The sequence below is a fragment of the Ovis canadensis genome, chromosome 21 (genome assembly GCF_042477335.2).
Source record: "Ovis canadensis isolate MfBH-ARS-UI-01 breed Bighorn chromosome 21, ARS-UI_OviCan_v2, whole genome shotgun sequence".
NCBI lineage: Eukaryota > Metazoa > Chordata > Mammalia > Artiodactyla > Bovidae > Ovis > Ovis canadensis.
Window position 1 is genome coordinate 42,079,703 of NC_091265.1, and position 19,754 is coordinate 42,099,456.

Below are 19,754 nucleotides of genomic sequence, written 5' to 3' on the forward strand. Positions count from 1 at the left end.
CAGGAAGCAGCAGTTAGAACTGCACGTGGAACAACAGACTGTTTCCAAATAGGAAAAGGAGTACGTCAAGGCTGTATATTGTCACCCTGCTTATTTAACTTCTATGCAGAGTACATCATGAGAAACACTGGACTGGAAGAAACACAAGCTGGAATCAAGATTGCCGGGAGAAATATCAAGAACCTCAGATATGCAGATGACACCACCCTTATGGAAGAAAGTGAAGAGGAACTAAAAAGCCTCTTGATGGAAGTGAAAGAGGAGAGTGAAAAAGTTGGCTTAAAGCTCAATATTCAGAAAACGAAGATCATGGCATCCGGTCCCATCACTTCATGGGAAATAGATGGGGAAACAGTGGAAACAGTGTCAGACTTTATTTTTGGGGGCTCCAAAATCACTGCAGATGGTGACTGCAGCCATGAAATTAAAAGACGCTTACTCCTTGGAAGGAAAGTTATGACCAACCTAGATAGTATATTCAAAAGCAGAGACATTACTTTGCCGACTAAGGTCCGTCTAGTCAAGGCTATGGTTTTTCCAGTGGTCATGTACGGATGTGAGAGTTGGACTGTGAAGAAGGCTGAGCGCCGAAGAATTGATGCTTTTGATCTGTGGTGTTGGAGAAGACTCTTGAGAGTCCCTTGGACTACAAGGAGATCCAACCAGTCCATTCTGAAGGAGATCAAACCTGGGATTTATTTGGATGGAAGGATGCTAAAGCTGAAACTCCAGTACTTTGGCCACCTCATGCGAAGAGTTGACTCATTGGAAAAGACTTAGATGCTGGGAGGGATTGGGGGCAGGAGAAGAAGGGGACGACAGAGGATGAGATGGCTGGATGGCATCACTGACTCGATGGACACGAGTCTGAGTGAACTCCGGGAGTTGGTGATGGACAGGGAGGCCTGGGGTGCTGTGATTCATGGGGTCGCAAAGAATCGGACCCGACTGAGCGACTGAACTGAACTGAACTGAACCATGAGGTTCTATGAAAGCAGGAAGTAAAGGCTAAGGCACAGTTATTAACTGCCTGGCTAAGTACTGAAGGCATGCCCCAACTTGTACACAGAGCCCTGCACCAAAGACTGTACACAAAGCCCCGTATCTTTTGGTTCCAAGCATTTAAGGAAAGTTTTGTCCAACCAATGGCAGATCACTAAACAGATGAAACATAGACTTCTGGGTCTACATATAATAAAAAATACAGACTTGACAGAATTAACTCATAAAAGTCACAAAACAATCTACAACAAGCTGATGTAGAGCAAACACTGAGAAGAAAGAATTTCATTTACAGAGTTTTCCTATTGTAGTTTTTTAATGTTCAAGTTTCAACAAATTATGAGGCATGAAACAAAATAAGCAAATACATATCCTACAAAGAGAGAAAAACATCAACAGAAACTCCCTGAGAAAGCCCAGGCATTAAACAACTACCCTGTCTTCAAGTCCACTGATTCTTTTTTCTGCCTTCTCACTCTGCTATTGAGTCCCTCTAGTTAATGTTCATTTAACTTTTTAACTTCAGAATTTCTATTCTTTTCTAAAAAATATTTATCTATTTAGTAATAATCACCATTTGGTGAGAGATCAGCCTCATTATTTCCTTTAGTTCTTTAGACATGCTTTATTTTAGTTCTTTAACCATAGTTAAAATAGTTCATTTAAAATATCTGATAAATCTCTATTCAGTTACTCTGCCTAGAATTTCTAGCATGATGCTAAACACAAGTGGCAAAAGCAAGTCTCACTGCCTCATTCCTGGTCTTAGAAGTAAAATCATTCAGTCTAGTACCATCAAGTATAAGGCTAGCTGGGGTTTTGTTTTGTTTTAATTTTATTTTTACTTTATTTTACTTTACAATACTGTATTAGTTTTGCCATACATTGACATGAATCAGCCACGGGTGTATACGAGCTTCCAATCCTGAATCCCCCTCCCCCCTCCCACCCCATATCATCTATAAGGCTTGCTGGGGTTTTTTAATAAATATTTTTTTATGAAGTTGAAGAAAATTCCTTTCATTCATGGGTTGGTAAATTATTTTTTAAAATCGTAATTCAGTGTGGAATATTGTTTACTGCCTTATCTGCATCTATTAGCCTTTTATCATTATATAATATTCTGGTCTACAAAAATAATTTTTGTGTTAAAGTCTAATTTCCGTGATATCAGTATAGCAACTCCAGCTTTCTTTTAGCTTCTATCTGTATGCGATATCTTTTTCCATCTTTTTATTTTCACTTTACTGTGTCTTTTTATTCTCTTTTGAATAAAATATTTTTTTCAATTTTTATTAGAGTATTCTGTGTGTGTGCTCAGTCCTGTCCAACTCTTTGCAAGCCCATGGACTATAGCCTACACCAGGCTCCTTTTGTCCATGGAATTTCCCAGGCAATAACACTGGAGTGGGTTGCGATTCCCTTCTCTAGGGGATTTTTCTGACCCAGGGATTGAATCTGTGTCTCTTGTGTCTCCTACATTGGCAGGCAGATTCTTTACCACTCCACTACCTGGGAAGCCCCTTTTCGGAGTATAGCTGCTTTACAATGTTGTGTCAGTTTCCGGTATACAGCAAAGTGAATCAGCTATACATATACCCACTCTTGGTAGATCACTAAACAGATGAAACAGACTTATGCGTCCATGTATAATAAAGAATACAGACTTGACAAAATTAACTCATAAAAGTCACAAAACAATATATATATGTACATATATCCACTCTTTTTTAGATTCTTTTCCTATGTAGGCCATTATGGAGTATTGATTAGAGCTCTCTGTGCTATACACTAGTGCCTATTGTTGTCTATTTTATGTGTAGTAGTGTGTATATGTAAATTCCAATCTCCCAGTTTATCCTTCCCTCCCCCTCCCCTGGTGAACCGTAAGTTTGTTTTCTACATCCGGGACTCTACTTGTTTTGTAAATAAGTTCATCTGTACCTTTTTTTTTGATTCCACACATAAATATGATAAACAGCATAGGACAGGCTTCCCTGGTGGCTCAGTGGTAAAGAATCCAGCTGCTAATGCAGGAGATACGGGTTTGATCCCTAGGTTGGGAAGATCCCCTAGAGAAGGAAATAGCAACCCACTCCTTTATTCTTACCTGGGAAATCCCACGGACAGAGAAGCCTGGCAGGTGACAGTCCAAGAGGTCACACAAGAGTTGGACACAACTTAGTGACTAAACAACAATACATAAAACTTACATGTCAATTATATATCAATAATGCTGGGAAAAACAAAAGTATTGTGTACTTTGGATGGGTGTGGTTTATCGTCATAAATTTGCTAAATGACATTGTTGTAAAAAGAAAAAAAAAAAGGAAATGCTATGGAAAGGTCAGTTTTCGTTCCAATCTCAAAGAAAGGCAATGGCAAAGAATGTTCATACTACTGCACAATTGCACTCATCTCACACGCTAGCAAAATAATACTCAAAATTCTCCAAGCCAGGCTTCAACAGTATGTGCGCCATAAACTTCCAGATGTTCAAGTTGGATTCAGAAAAGGCAGAGGAACCAGGGATCAAATTGCCAAAATCCACTGGATCATTGAAAAATCGAGAGTTCCAGAAAAACATCTACTTTTGATTTATTGACTACGCCAAAGCCTTTGACTGTGTGGATCACAACAAACTGTGGAAAATTCTTAAAGAGATGGGACTATCAGACCACCTGACCTGCCTCCTGAGAAATCTGCATGCAGGTCAAGAAGCAACAATTAGAACTGGACATGGAACAATAAGACTGGTTCCAAAATGGGAAAGGAGTACGTCAAGGCTGTATATTGTCACCCTGCTTATTTAACTTACATGCAGAGTATATCATGTGAAATGCTGGGTTAGATGAAGCACAAGCTGGAATCAAGATTGCCCGGAGAAATATCAATAACCTCAGTGACACAGATGACATCACCCTTAAGGCAGAAAGTGAAGAACTAAAGAGCCTCTTGATGAAAATGAAAGAGGAGAGTAAAAAGGTTGGCTTAAAACTCAACATTAGGAAAACTAAGATCATGACATCCGGTCCCATCACTTCATGGCAAATAGATGGGGAAACAGTGGAAACAGTGTCAGACTTTATTTTGGGGGGCTCCAAAATCACTGCAGATGGTGATTGCACCCATGAAATTAAAAGACACTTGCTTCTTAGAACAAAAGTTATGAGCAACCTAGATAGCATAATCAAAAGCAGGGACATTACTTTACCAACAAAGGTCTGTCTAGTCAAAGCTATGTAGTTATGTATGGATGTGAAAGTTGGACTATAAAGAAAGCTGAGTGCTAAAGAACAGATGCTTTTGAACTGTGGTGTTGGAGAAAACTCTTGAGAGTCCTCTGGAATGCAAGGAGATCCAACCAGTCCATCCTAAAGGAAATCAGTCCTGAATATTCACTGGAAGGACTGATGCTGAAGCTGAACCTCCAATACTTTGGCCACCTGATGCGAAGAGCCGACTCATTGGAAAAGACCCTTGATGCTGGGAAAGATTGAAGGCAGGAGGAGAAGGGGATGACAGAAGATGATTTGGTTGGATACTATCACTAATGCGATGGTCATGAGTTTGAGTAAGCTCTGGGAGTTGCTGACAGACAGGGAGGCATGGCGTGCTACAGTCGGTGGGGTCGCAAAGAGTCGGACATGACTGAGTAACTGATCTGAAAGGAAATATCATCCTTATGCAGTTAAAGGGAATAGAAAAGACTCACCTGGATTTGAAACAATAAGCATCTTACAGTCAGGACTATTTTGGACTATGGCAGGAATGGCTGACTTCATGATATCCACATTACGCTGGACCAGGTTAAGGCGACTTTCTCCCTCTTGCTGCCGTGCACCTGCTGTAATAATGACTAATCTGGAATTTGCAGATACACTGTAATCTAAAGAAGGAAACAGAAAATATCTGGATCAAGACTGCCAGGATCTCTGTGCCTTAATTCTTTAAAAGTCTACTGTACGGTGATGGTATTAAAGTACTCTACTACTGCCATGGCTTGCACTTCCGAATGAACAGATTTTCCACACAGTAACGTTATCTTCACTGACCTCCAGTAGCATATTGGGCACCTACTGACCTGGGGAGTTCCTCTTTCAGTATCCTATCATTTTGCCTTTTCAAACTGTTCATGGGGTTCTAAAGGCAAGAATACTGAAGTGGTTTGCCATTCCCTTCTCCAGTGGACCACATTCTGTCAGACCTCTCCACCATGACCTGCCTGTCTTGGGTTGCCCTGCAGGTGAGGCTTGGTTTCATTGAGTTAGACAAGGCTGTGGTCCTAGTGTGATTATATTGACTAGTTTTCTGTGAGTATGGTTTCAGTGTGTCTGCCCTCTGATGCCCTCTTGCAACACCTACCATCTTACTTGGGTTTCTCTTATCTTGGAATGAAGGGATGAAGCCAAGCAAAAACAATACCCAGCTGTGGATGTGACTGGTGATAGAAGCAAGGTCTGATGCTGTAAAGAGCAATATTGCATAGGAACCTGAAATGTCAGGTCCATGAATCAAGGCAAATTGGAAGTGGTCAAACAAGAGACGGCAAGAGTGAATGTTGACATTCTAGGAATCAGTGAACTAAAATGGACTGGAATGGATGAATTTAACTCAGATGACCATTATATCTACTACTGCAGGCAGGAATCCCTCAGAAGAAATGGAGTAGCCATCATGGTCAACAAAAGAGTCCAAAATGCAGTACTTGGATGCAATCTCAAAAATGACAGAATGATCTCTGTTCGTATCCAAGGCAAACCATTCAATATCACAGTTATCCAAGTCTATGCCCCAACCAGCAATGCTGAAGAAGATGAACTCGAACGGTTCTCTGAAGACCTACAAGACTTTTTAGAACTAACACCCAAAAAAGATGTCCTTTTCATTATAGGGGACTGGAATGCAAAAGTAGGAAGTCAAGAAACACCTGGAGTAACAGGCAAATTTGGCCTTGGAATGTGGAATGAAGCAGGGCAAAGACTAATGGAGTTTTGCCAAGAAAGTGCACTGGTCATAGCAAACACCCTCTTCCAACAACACAAGAGAAGACTCTACACATGGACATCACCAGATGGTCAACACCAAAATCAGATTGATTATATTCTTTGTAGCCAAAGATGGAGAAGCTCTATACAGTCAACAAAAACAAGACCAGGAGCTGACTGTGGCTCAGATCATGAACTCGTTATTACCATATTCAGACTCAAATTGAAAAAAGCAGGGAATACTGCTAGACCATTCAGGTATGACCTAAATCAAATCCCTTATGATTATACAGTGGAAGTGAGAAATAGATTTAAGGGCCTAGATCTGATAGATAGAGTGCCTGATGAACTATGGAATGAGGTTTGTGACACTGTACAGGAGACAGGGATCAAGACCATCCCCATGGAAAAGAAATGCAAAAAAGCAAAATGGCTGGCTGGGGAGGCCTTACAAATAGCTGTGAAAAGAAGAGAGGCAAAAAGCAAAGGAGAAAAGGAAAGATATAAGCATCTGAATGCAGAGTTCCAAAGAATAGCAAGAAGAGATAAGAAAGCCTTCTTCAGTGATCAATGCAAAGAAATAGAGGAAAACAACAGAATGGGAAAGACTAGAGATCTCTTCAAGAAAATTAGAGATACCAAGGGAACATTTCATGCCAAGATGGGCTTGATAAAGGACAGAAATGGTATGGACCTAACAGAAGCAGAAGATATTAAGAGGTGGCAAGAATACACAGAAGAACTGTACAAAAAAGATCTTCATGACCCAGATAATCATGATGGTGTGATCACTCATCTAGAGCCAGACATCCTGGAATGTGAAGTCAAGTGGGCCTTGGAAAGCATCGCTACGAACAAAGCTAGTGGAGGTGATGGAATTCCAGTTGAGCTGTTTCAAATCCTGAAAGATGATGCTGTGAAAGTGCTGCACTCAATATGCCAGCAAATTTGGAAAACTCAGCAGGGGCCACAGGATTGGAAAACGTCAGTTTTCATTCCAATTCCAAAGAAAGCCAATGCCAAAGAATGCTCAAACTACCACACAATTGCACTCATCTCACATGCTAGTAAAGTAATGCTCAAAATTCTCCAAGCCAGGCTTCAGCAATACGTGAACCGTGAACTTCCAGATGTTCGAGCTGGTTTTAGAAAAGGCAGAGGAACCAGAGATCAAATTGCCAACATCTGCTGGATCATCGAAGAAGCAAGAGAGTTCCAGAAAAACACCTATTTCTGCTTTATTGACTATGCCAAAGCCTTTGATTGTGTGGATCACAATAAACTGTGGAAAATTCTGAAAGAGATGAGAATACCAGACCACCTGACCTGCCTCTTGAGAAATCTGTATGCAGGCCAGGAAGCAGCAGTTAGAGCTGGACGTGGAACAACAGACTGTTTCCAAATAGGAAAAGGAGTACGTCAAGGCTGTGTATTGTCACCCTGCTTATTAACTTATATGCAGAGTACATCATGAGAAATGCTGGACTGGAAGAAACACAAGCTGGAATCAAGATTGCCAGGAGAAATATCAATAACCTCAGATATGCAGATGACACCACCCTTATGGAAGAAAGTGAAGAGGAACTAAAAAGCCGCTTGATGGAAGTGAAAGAGGAGAGTGAAAAAGTTGGCTTAAAGCTCAACATTCAGAAAACGAAGATCATGACATCCAGTCCCATCACTTCATGGGAAATAGATGGGGAAACAGTGGAAACAGTGTCAGACTTTATTTTTTGGGGCTCCAAAATCACTGCAGATGGTGACTGCAGCCATGAAATTAAAAGACACTTGCTCCTTGGAAGAAAAGCTATGACCAACCTAGATAGTATATTCAAAAGCAGAGACATTACTTTGCTGACTAAGGTCCGTCTAGTCAAGGCTATGGTTTTTCCAGTAGTCATGTATGGATGTGAGAGTTGGACTGTGAAGAAGGCTGAGCGCTGAAGAATTGATGCTTTTGAACTGTGGTGTTGGAGAAGACTCTTGAGAGTCCCTTGGACTGCAAGGAGATCCAACCAGTCCATTCTGAAGGAGATCAGCCCTGGGATTTCTTTGGAAGGAATGATGCTAAAGCTGAAGCTCAAGTACTTTGGCTACCTCATGCGAAGAGTTGACTCATTGGAAAAGATTCTGATGCTGGGAGAGACTGGGGGCAGGAGGAGAACGGGATGACCGAGGATGAGATGGCTAGATGGCATCATGGACTCGATGGACGTGAGTCTGAGTGAACTCCAGGAGATGGTGATGGACAGGGAGGCCTGGGGTGCTGTGATTCATGGGGTCGCAAAGAGTCGGACACGACTGAGCGACTGAACTGAACTGACTGAATTTCACAAGACTGTGTCTAAATGGGGATTTTTATTTATCCGTCTTGAGATTATTTGTCTTGAATCCATGGGTTGTTTTTCATCAGTTCTCCAAAATGCTGAGTCAAAATCTTTTCAAGTACTTCCTCTGCCTCACCGACTCTTCTAAGTAGAAGTATTTTACACTGTCTCACTCTATCCTCCATGATTCTTAACCTGTCATATTTTCTACTTGCCATCTTCTGGGTAACTGCTTTAGATTCACCACTTGTTTCTTCAAATATGTCTATTTGAAATCTATTATGAAATCTATTAATTTTTTATTTCATTCCATTTCATAGTCAGAAGTTATATTAATATTTGGTTATTTATAAAAATCTGTTCTTTTTCTTATAGTTTCCTATCTTATACTGATATTTTCAAGCTTGTACTTTATTCTTTAAATAATCACAGTTAAATTATAATTTGTTTTATAATTTCTTTATCAGAAATCTACTGTGGCCTCTGTCGGTTTCTGCTTATTTGTGTTGTAGATATAATTATTCATACTGTGAGATGTTTACCTTCCATGAAACTTTATTTGGGGAAGTTCTTTGAAGCCTTAAATAAAATGTATTTCCTCCAGAGACTATCTTAAGATTGCTAAGCTTTTATTGGAATTTAATTAAGGGCCAACTTGTGGCTCCAAATCCTTAGCAGCCATTTCCTTCTTTTACTAAAGCATTTCTGAGACAGTCAATTTTACTTGCAGTTCCCAGAGATACAGAGAAGGGAATCATTTCCAGGTCATTCTTACATTAAGAAATTGGCAAATTAAGGCCAGCAAGCCAAATCTGTTCTACTACCTGTTTTTGTAAATAAAGTCTCATTAGAACATAGCCATACCCACATGCTTATGTATTGTAAATGGATGCTTTAATGTAACAGGAGGGCTGCAAGTTTTGACAGAGACTATGTTGCTCACAAAGCCTGAAATACTTACTATATGACCCTTTACAGAAAAAAGTTTACTGATCCCTGGTGTAGTCCACTGGGGCTTTGCTTTATGGGGTTATTTCCTACGCACCTCCTCAAATTAGGCTGTCTCCAGTCTGCTAAGTCCTCTGAGGCAGGGAAAACCAAAATTCAAGTTCATTAGGTTTGGCTAACGCTAGCTATTGAAAACTAGCAACAGTGCTGTTTAATTCTATCATTTCCTGCCTTCATTCAGTGCCTGTTCTGAAAATCTCTTAACTTTATTAAGAGCTTATCAATTCTTTAAGTATTGATATTTATTCTTTCATATTTTTTGCAGAAGCTTTGTTATTTATAGCAAAAGGATTGATTCAGGTACTTATCCTGCCATATTACTAGAAATTAAAAGCTGAATGATTTTTAAAAGTATTTTAATACAGGAGTAGCTTTTTAACTTGACTCTGCTCAACAAATTCAATAGATTAACTGATATAAAACAAGGTACCCAAGGTACACTGAACACTCTCACCTATTAATAGTAGACTTCTAATATGTCTGTATACTTCTGTGCTTATGAGTTGCTGCATATCAAGAATTTGTCATGTTTCTACCCAAACATTTATGCCAGATATATTAATTACATAATAATGACGTAAACCACTAAAATATGAGGGTGAAAGAAATACATAGTAAACACGACATTCAGGATTGAGATGTGAATAGATTTAACACACAGAATGTGTCAAGAGATGTTTGTTATATTTAAGCTCTAGCTCTTTTTTACATCTCAAGTATTTCATAGTTAATTTTTTAATGACTGTTACTATGAAAATTAAGTTGAATGTTTTAGAAAGGCATGTTAAAAAAAGCTGTTTAAAAATCTTCCTTTTAGTTATAAGAGAAATAAAAATGAAGAAAAACCATAAAAATTTATTAGCATTTTGTGATTAGACTGCTTCATGAGTAGCTTTAAACTAATTATAGTACTTTAAAGAAATAGAAATGATTATTACTGGTAGGCTATTTAAAAAAAAAAATACTGCAAAAACTCCAATCAGCTGAGCCATGCTCAAAGGTCTTACCCTCCAATCAGAAAATTAGCAAATGAAGTTCTTGTACATTTACATGTTTCAGGTCAATATAAAATTTTATGGTTCTAACAGGCACTTTAAAAGTAGGTAACCACTTTCAGTTCCAATCATGTTAGACAAGAGGGCTTCTAGTAGCAAGTAGATCTGTTGAATCACATTACCAAAAAGCACACTAAATATAATGCTTTATGATTAAATAATTATTTTTCCTAATTCTCTAAGCATTCTTAGTTGCCCAAAACATAATGTTAATGCTAATGGGGCTAAGCTCTCCATTTCCTCTTCTATAGCTTCAAACTATACCCTGAAACCTGGTTGTCTAAAAACAGGTTAAAAATATAGATACACACATCAAAAAAAACCAAGAATATAGATAAATATATCAATAATATTACAAAAACTATTTGAGACTGCATATCTTTGGGAAAATATATACAACTGAATGACAAGCTTAAAAAGCATTTATATAATACGTCAGTTGTGTAAAAAACGAATAGAGAAAGTAAAGAAATACACAAAACCATTAACAAGAGAGATTTTAAAAGTTTAATACTGTTTTTGTATTAATCAAATATTCTCCAATCAGAATGGAATGTTCTTTTTAAAAAATACTAACCTTCTAAATTATATGTCCTAATTACACAGGGGCTATTTTAAATCTTATACTTATTGACAACAGTTTGATAGACTTCACTATTTTTTTTTAAGTTTTGAAAATAATTTTATAAAACTAACCTTTTCCAGAGATGATCTTTGGAGTATTAAAGAAAAGACTACCATGTTGAAGATCCATTGTTTCTCCCTTCAGTTTGTCTGCTACAACATCAATAAGGGCAAGCTCATCAGCCAAATCCTAAAATACATGAAAGGACTGAATAAAATATTGCCATTTCAATTTTAAGAGAAAAAGAAAAAATTTTATGTGGTTATTTTATAATCGGACTTCCCTATAGCTCAGATGGTAAAGAATGTGCAAAGAAGTGCTACATTTTTAGTAGAAAAAGTGGTATAAAAATAATAATTCTTTACAGGAGTTCTTTGGTGGCCTAGTGGTTACGATTTTGGACTTTCACTGCCATGGCTTGGGTTCAATCTCTCAATCCCTGGTCAGGGAACTGAGATCCTGCAAGCTGCAAGGCTTGGCCAGAAAGAAAATAAGTCTTTTAATGTGCCTATACTTTGGCCACCTGATGCGAAGAGCTGACTCATTTGAAAAGACCCTGATGCTGGGAAAGATTGAAGGCGGGAGGAGAAGGGGACGACACAGGATGAGATGGTTGGATGGCACCACCGATCAATGGACATGAGTTTGAGTAAACTTCGGGAGTTGGTGATGGACAGGGAGGCCTGGCGTGCTGCGGTTCATGGGGTCGCAAAGAGTCGGACACGACTGAGCATTTGAACTGAATGTACCTAAAGACACCAGAAGTTAAGGTAAACAACAGAATGTAGCAAAAAGTATTAATTGTTTTGCCTTCAAGTAATTGTTAAGTTTTTCAGAATTGTTTTTTTTCCCACTTCAGATAACAGCTTTAAAACAAATGAAAACTTATGAAATCCTTTCAAAGGACTTTATTATATTTAACCCTTTTGCCTAATTTCTGAACTGGTTGAAGCTGTTTTTAGTATGAATCCTTATGGCCAAAAATGAAAGGTAGGCACCTCTGGGAAACCTCTTCATGTGGCTTGGTATATTACAATTAACGCTGGCCCTCCAACTTAGGGGTAAGTAACCATACATCCAGACCCAACCAACTGTTTCATCCTTCCTTCTAGACTCAGCAGTTTCTTCACAAATGGGCATATGGCCCAGGCATAACAAATGAGCACAGTGTCTGTGAGCTTAGAAAATGGAAATGAATTCTGGCCCTTTTACCTCTTAGACATTTGACCATGAGCAAGCTCTTTAACATATATGCTTCAGTATTTTCATCTATAAATGGAGATGATAACAGTACCTGCCTCCTAAGGTTGCTATAAAGATTAAAAATACCTTTAAAACATTTAGAGAGGTGAAAAACTTAACAATGAAAACTACAAAACTGCTGAAACAAATTAAAGAAGAAACAAGTAAACAGACATCCTATGTTCATCGACTGGAAGATAAAGTTTTATTAAGATGGCAATACTACTCCAAGCAATCTTCAGATATAATGCAACCACTACAAAAATCCCAATGGCATTTGTTTCAAGAATTAGAAAATTCCATTCTACAATTCTTATGGAATCTCAAGAGACTTTGTATAACCAAAACAATCTTCAAAAGGAATAAAGAAGGTGATCTTAAGCTTCCTGATTTCAATATTTATGACAAAGCTACAGTAATCAAAACAGTGTGGTACTGACGTAAAGAGACATGTAGATCAATGGAACAGAAGAGAGTCCAGGGGGGAAAATTCCCACATATGTTGTCAGATATTTTTTGACAAGAGTGCCAGGATTATTCAGTAGGCAAAGGATAGCATTTTCAACAAATGGTATTGGGATAACTGGACACTTACATGCAAAAGAATAAGGTTGGACTGTTTACATTATACCATATGTGTGTGTGTGTGTGAAGTCACTCAGTCGTGTCTGACTCTCTGCGACCCCATGGACTGTAGCCTACCAGGCTCCTCCCTCCATGGGATTCTCCAGGCAAGAGTACTAGAGTGGGTTGCCATTTCCTTCCCCAGGGATCTTCCTGACCCAGGGATCGAACCTGGGTCTCCCACATTCCAGGCAGATGCTTTAACCTCTAAGCCACCAGGGAAGCCCACATCATACCACAGATAAAATTAACCAAAAATGGATCAAAGAGCTAAATGTAAGCCCCAAAACTATAAAACCCTTAGAAGAAAAGATAGAGGGAAAACTTCATGACATTAGGTTTGGCAGTGATTTTTGGATATAATACCAAAAGCACAATAACAAAAGTAAAAAGATAAATTGAACTGCAAAGTCAGAAAAAGAAAAACAAATATGGCATGGTAATGCATATACATGGAATCTAGAAAAATGGTACATATGAACACTTATTTGCAAAGCAGGAATAAGAGACACAGATGTAGACAACATACGGACACCAAGGGGGAGAAGGAGGTGGGATGAATTGGGAAACTGAGATTGATGTATATACACTATTGATACTATGCATAAAATAGATAACTGATGAGAACCTACTATATAGCACAGGGAACTCTATACTCAGTGCTCTGTGGTGACCTAAATGGAAGGAAGTCCAAAAATGAGGGGCTAGGAATGACAGTAGGGAAGGCAATGGCACCCCACTCCAGTACTCTTGCCTGGAAAATCCCATGGACAGAGGAGCCTGGTGGGCTGCAGTCCATGGGGTCGCCAGGAGTCAGACAGGACTGAGCGACTTCACTTTCACTTGTCACTTTCATGCATAGAAGGAAATGGCAAACCACTCCAGTGTTCTTGCCTGGAGAATCCCTGGGATGGGGGAGCCTGGTGGGCTGCCATCTATGGGGTCGCACAGAGTTGAACACGACTGAAGTGACTTAGCAGCAGCAGCAGGAATGACAGTCAGGTAGGAAGGCTAGGAATCCCTAAGGGGCAGGAGGAAATAAACTGCAAGTGGCAGACGTTTCTCTCTCTCTCTCTCTTCTAATCCTGTGTTGTCGGGACACTTGGTTATAACTGAACTTAACTTTGAGCTGCAAATGGCTCAGCAAACCAATGCGTTTTTCTTATGGAAATGTTTTTCTTAAGCTATGTTAATGAAACCATGTATTTGCTTTGGAATCTGCCTTTCTTCAAATGGGTTCTGCCCAAGAAGTCAAACGGGCCTTAGGAAGAAGTACTGCAAACAAAGCTAGTGGAGGTGATGGAATTTCAGTTGAGCTATTTCAAATCCTAAAAGATGATGCTGTTAAAAGTGCTGCACTCACTATGCCAGCAAATTTGGAAAAACTCAGCAGGGGCCACAGGACTGGAAAAGGTCAGTTTTCACTCCAATCCCAAAGAAAGGCAATGCCAAAGACTGTTCAAACCACCACACAATTGCACTCATTTCACAAGCTAGCAAAGTAATGCTCAAAATTCTCCAAGCTAGGCTTCAACAGTACGTGAACTGAGAACTTCCAGATGTTCAAGCTGGATTTAGAAAAGGCATAGGAACCAGAGATCAAATTGCCAACATCCACTGGATCATAGAAAAGAGCAAGAGAATTCTAGAAAAACATCTTCTGCTTCATTGACTATGCTAAAGCCTTTGTCTGTATGAATCACAACAAACTGGAAAATTCTTAAAAGAAATGGGAATATCAGACCACCTTACCTGCCTCCTGAGAAATCTGTATGCAGGTCAAGATGCAACAGTTAGAATGGGACATGGAACAATATGAACTGATTCAAAACTGGAAAAGGAATACGTCAAGGCTGTATGTTGTCACCCTGCTTAACTTATATACAGAATACATCATGGGAAATGCTGGGCTAGAAGCTCAAGCTGGAATCAAGACTGCCAGGAGAAATAGCAATAACTTAGATATGCACATGACACCATCCTTATGGTGGAAAGCAAAGAGGAACTAAAGAACCTCTTGATGAAGGTGAAAGAAGAGAGTGAAAAAGCTGGCTTAAATCTCAACATTCAAAAAACTAAGATCATGGCCATGGCATCCAGTCCCATCACTTCATAGCAAATAGTTGGGGAAACAATGGAGACAGTGACAGACTATTTTCTTGGGCTCCAAAATCACTGCAGATGGTGACTGCAGGCATGAAATTAAAAGACACTTGCTCCTTGGAAGAAAAGTTATGACAAACCTAGACAGCATATTAAAAAACAAAGACATTACTTTGCCCACAAAGTAGTCAAAGGTCTGGATGGTTTTTCTCACATCCAGTCATGTATGGATGTGAGAGTTGGACCAAAAGAGCTGATCACCAAAGAACTGATGCTTTAGAACCGTGATGTTGGAGAAGACTCTCGAGAGTCCCTTTTACTGCAAGGAGATCAAACCAGTCAATCCTAAAGGAAATCAGCCCTGAATATTCATTGGAAGCTGAAGCTCCAATACTTTGGCCACCTGATGTGAAGAGCAGACTCATTAAAAGAGACCCTGATGCTGTGAAAGATTGAAGGCAGGAGGAGAAGGGGACAACATACGATGAGATGGTTAGATGGTATCACTGATTCAATGGACATGAGCCTGAGCAAGCTCTGGGAGATGGTGAAGGACAGGGAAGCCTGGTGTACTGTAATCCAAGGGGTGGCAAAGAGTCAGACACGACTGAGCAACTGAACAACCAAAATGTATACATGTAGCTGATTCACTCCACTGTACAGCAGAAACACAACATTGTAAAGCAACTATATTCCAATAATTTTTTTAATTTCAAACTTGTGTGTATCAAAGGACACAACCAACAGAACAAAAAGGAAATCCAAGGAATGGGTGAAAATTTTTCAAAGTGAAATGAAAATCACTCAGTCATGTCTGACTCTTTGCAATCCCATGGACTATACAGTCCATGGAATTCTCTAGGCCAGAATACTGGAGTGGGCAGCCTTTGCCTTCTCCAGGGAATCTCCCCAACCCAGGGATCAAACCCAGGTCACCAGCATTGCAGGTGGATTCTTTGCCAGCTGAGCCACAAGGGAAACCCAATAATTGAAAATCGTTTACCTAATAAGCGGGCTTCCCTGGTGGCTCAGAGGGTAAAGCGTCTGCCTGCAAAGCAGGAGACCTGGGTTCGATCAAGATCAGGGTCAGGAAGATCCCCTGGAGAAGGAAATGGCAACCCACTCCAGTACTCTTGCCTGGAAAATCCCATGAACAGAGGAGCCTGGTAGACTACAGTCCATGGGATTGCAAAGAGTTGGACACGACTGAGCGACTTCACAATAAGCAGTTAATATTTAGAATATAAAAAGTACTCCTACAACAACAAACTCAATTTAAAAATGGGCAAAAGATTTGAAACAGACACTTCTTCAAAGCTATACAAATAGCCAACAGGCACATGGAAAGATATTCTGGAAATAGTAAGGAAAATCAAAGGACTTCCATTGTTATCAAATTTGGTGCTTTTGTTTTATAATGAGCAGGTAATGCTTATATAATTAAAAAATGTAAGTCTAAGCCATTGGGAAATATGATTTTCACGCATTTACTCTTCAAGAAAGGCAAAGCGATGAATCACTTTAAGAGAAAACGTTATATAATATTAACAAAATAAGGTAATCAATGTTTCTATGAATAAATTTAAATAGTCTGACTAAACACATATGTGTGCTTAGTCACTCAGTTATGTCCAATTCTTTGCCACCGTTTGGACTGCAGCCTGCCAGGATCCTCTCTGTTCATGGACTTTTTCCAGGCAAGCATAGTGGAATGGGTTGCCATTTCCTCCTCCAGGGGATCTTTTTGATCCATGGATTAAACCCCAGTCTCCTGTGTCTCCTGCTGATGGATTCTTTACCAGCTGAGCCATCGGGGAAGCCCATAATATTAGCAAAATTATTTTGCTAAGGTTACATTTTAATCTTAACAAAATAATGTAATCAATGTGTCTCCTATGAATAAATTTAAACAGCCTGGCAATGCTTCACACATGGTAAACTCTAAATAAATGTTTCTTAAGTAAAAAATCAGGTGATACTTCTTTGCTGTCAAGGGGTTAACCCTGCAACCCCGCGCTCAACATCTACAAGACCTATCAGTGCTCACTTATTTTCAGCCACAGTATAAACTTATCACTTACCTTCAGCAAGATACAGATCGCACACGCCATGCCTACAGCACCTGTTCCAACAATGGTGACCTTATTCTGGGAGACTTTATCTTCCTCAATTAGATTCTCAATAAGCTGCTCCTTGACAGATGACATTTTGAGAACCTGATAGAGATAATGTAATTTCAGAGGAAGCAATCTCCCTGAACTAATCACTCTCACACCTATGGAAGTACCTCTCGAGTTTGCAGAATGTCAGAAGGGGGAAGCCTAAGGAAAAAAATGCCTGCTCGCCAGGTGTGGAGGGGTAGAAAACCGACGAGTGTATCTATCAGTATTAGAGACTGGGGCACCAAAAGGTCTTTAAAACTTCTCCCTGCCCCAAGCCACCACTTTCGCTCCAGTCCCAGTCACTCACAAACGCTTATCGTGTGGCCCAAGGCCGGAATGCACAACGCACGACCTTTAAGTTGCTTTTTAAGCTACACCACCAAAAACTACACAGCAACGTCAGTAGACATGTGAAGCCCAGCGACCGTTACTCTCCAAACCGTTAGGCAAGCACGCTCCTACGCACGCACGCCTCTCCTCCGTCTGCACACAAGCTCCGCCCCACGGCCGCCTCGGGCGCAGGCGCAGTGGCCGGGGCTTGTCGTCTGGTGTGAGTGGCTTCGTGGGGACCTGCTGTTGTGTTGTCGTAATCTCCGTGTAAGGAATTTTAGTTGGTCTCGAAGAGTGTGCAAGAGAGGGATATTGGTGTGTCGTTTCATTTCTTTTGGCTGGTCTAGGCCTCAGACTGATTTAAAGTCGAAACTTAGGAGACCAGACCCACCTGGTGGGCCAGGGGGTAAGCTTGGAGCCTTCGTGGGAAAGAACTCTCACCTCCTGTTAACCAGTGGGCCAGCTAAAACTAGCATCCTGAGGACGATGCTTCGAAATGCTGAATTGAGAGAACAAGGTGGTAATGAAAAAAAAGGGCATGGTTAGTTTTCTAAGGTGATTTTAATTTACGCGAGGAATTTATAACTCACAGGTTGGGACACAACCTCACCTGTCATCTTTTGTCATCATTGGCATCTGAATCCTTTTCAAAATATAAAGCGTAATCCATTTTCTGTATAAAAGCCAGTAGTTGTTTTTTTTTTTAATGTAGTTTAGATCATGCAATAAATCTGCTTAAAATCCTTCAATGGCTTTCCGATGCACTTAACTAATTTTTACTACAATCTAAGAAGTGGTCAGTACGTGGCCTCCTTTCATCCCTCCAACTTCTTCTCAAGACACCACACTTCCTTCCAGCTTTTGGACAGCTTTTTCCCATTTCAGGACTTTGTCCTGTTACGTATGTCTGCAAAGTTCTTTCCCAGTTCAGTTCAGTTGCTCAGTCGTGTCCGACTCTTTGCGACCCCATGAATCGCAGCACGCCAGGCCTCCCTGTCCATCACCAGCCCTTGTCAAAAGTTGATTCCTCATTTTCAGTTTTGAACAAAAATGGCAGTTCCTCTAACTTTCCTTGACAAATATATCAACTACCATCCCCTCCCAACATCTCTCCTGTTTCTCTTATGGCACTTTTCACAACCTATTACTAGCCCCAGGCAAGGGCTTCTCAGGTGTGGCAGTGGCTACTGAATCTGTACTACCACTTGGCTTGTTTACTTCCTTCCACAACATCTTCTGGCCCTTGTACCTCATTTACTAGAGACTGAGTGTGAGCTAGTGCTGACTTAGATGACCCCCAGATCCAAGCTTTACACCTGCATGCCAAAAGAAATGTCATTTTCATACTGATCGAACTCCTACTGTAGGTGAAGAAAGAGGCTCTTCATACCTGCCCAAGGCACATATTCTGAACATCCCCTTTGCTTCTCCCACCAACTGGCAACTTGTTTTAAGATGGGGCTAAGGCTGACCGCCGAATTGATGCTTTTGAACTGTGGTGTTGGAGAAGACTCTTGAGAGTCCCTTGGACTGCAAGGAGATCCAACCAGTCCATTCTGAAGGAGATCAGCCCTGGGATTTCTTTGGAGGGAATGATGCTGAAGCTGAAACTCAGCACTTTGGCTACCTCATGCGAAGAGTTGACTCATTGGAAGAGACTCTGATGCTGGGAGGGATTGGGGGCAGGAGGAGAAGGGGACAACAGGATGAGATGGCTGGATGGCATCACTGACTCGATGGACGTGAGTCTGAGTGAACTCCGGGAGTTGGTGATGGACAGGGAGGCCTGGTGTGCCGCGATTCATGGGGTCGCAGAGTCGGACACGACTGAGTGACTGAACTGAATTGAACTGAAGGCCTGCTTTGTCCACTTCCCAGGGTTATTAAAATGAGAGCATATTCCATTAAAAACAATCAGGGCTCCTTGCAGAGTTGGCCTACCCTTGCCTAGGGCAGGAAGATACATGGTGAACATGGAACATATAATGTGCCAGAAAGTAAGGAAGCTTTACGAGATTAAATCTGAAATTTCATGAAATATTTAATCAGTTAAGCATTTTGTCATGTTGATATTAGCTAATTTATTGTGTAAACACGAAATAAGGGTAAATATGTTTTTTAAAAGACTGCATCAGAATCTACAAAAGGATATAGGTATAACTTCATATTTCTTTGGGGGGATAATTAACAGTTCTTAATGGTAATAGTTGCATAACTATGTGAATCCATAGAACTATCCACTTGAAAAGGGTGAATTCTGCGCTATGTAACATATCTTAAGGCTATTG

General features: G+C 40.2%; 1 protein-coding gene across 1 annotated transcript in view; it reads right to left on the reverse strand.

Annotated features, from left to right (window-relative positions):
- Window positions 1–17,623, reverse strand: part of LOC138426481 (L-lactate dehydrogenase C chain) — a 36,430-nt gene extending 18,807 nt beyond the window's left edge. Inside the window, exons 1-3 of the mRNA XM_069565048.1 lie at window positions 17,056–17,623; window positions 11,077–11,194; window positions 4,718–4,891 (exon numbers count right to left, since the gene is read on the reverse strand). Of these exons, the coding sequence (XP_069421149.1) occupies window positions 4,718–4,891; window positions 11,077–11,194; window positions 17,056–17,181 (418 nt within the window). The 5' untranslated portion in view covers window positions 17,182–17,623. The remainder of the gene's footprint in view (window positions 1–4,717; window positions 4,892–11,076; window positions 11,195–17,055) is intronic.
- Between the last annotated feature and the right edge of the window lie 2,131 nt (window positions 17,624–19,754).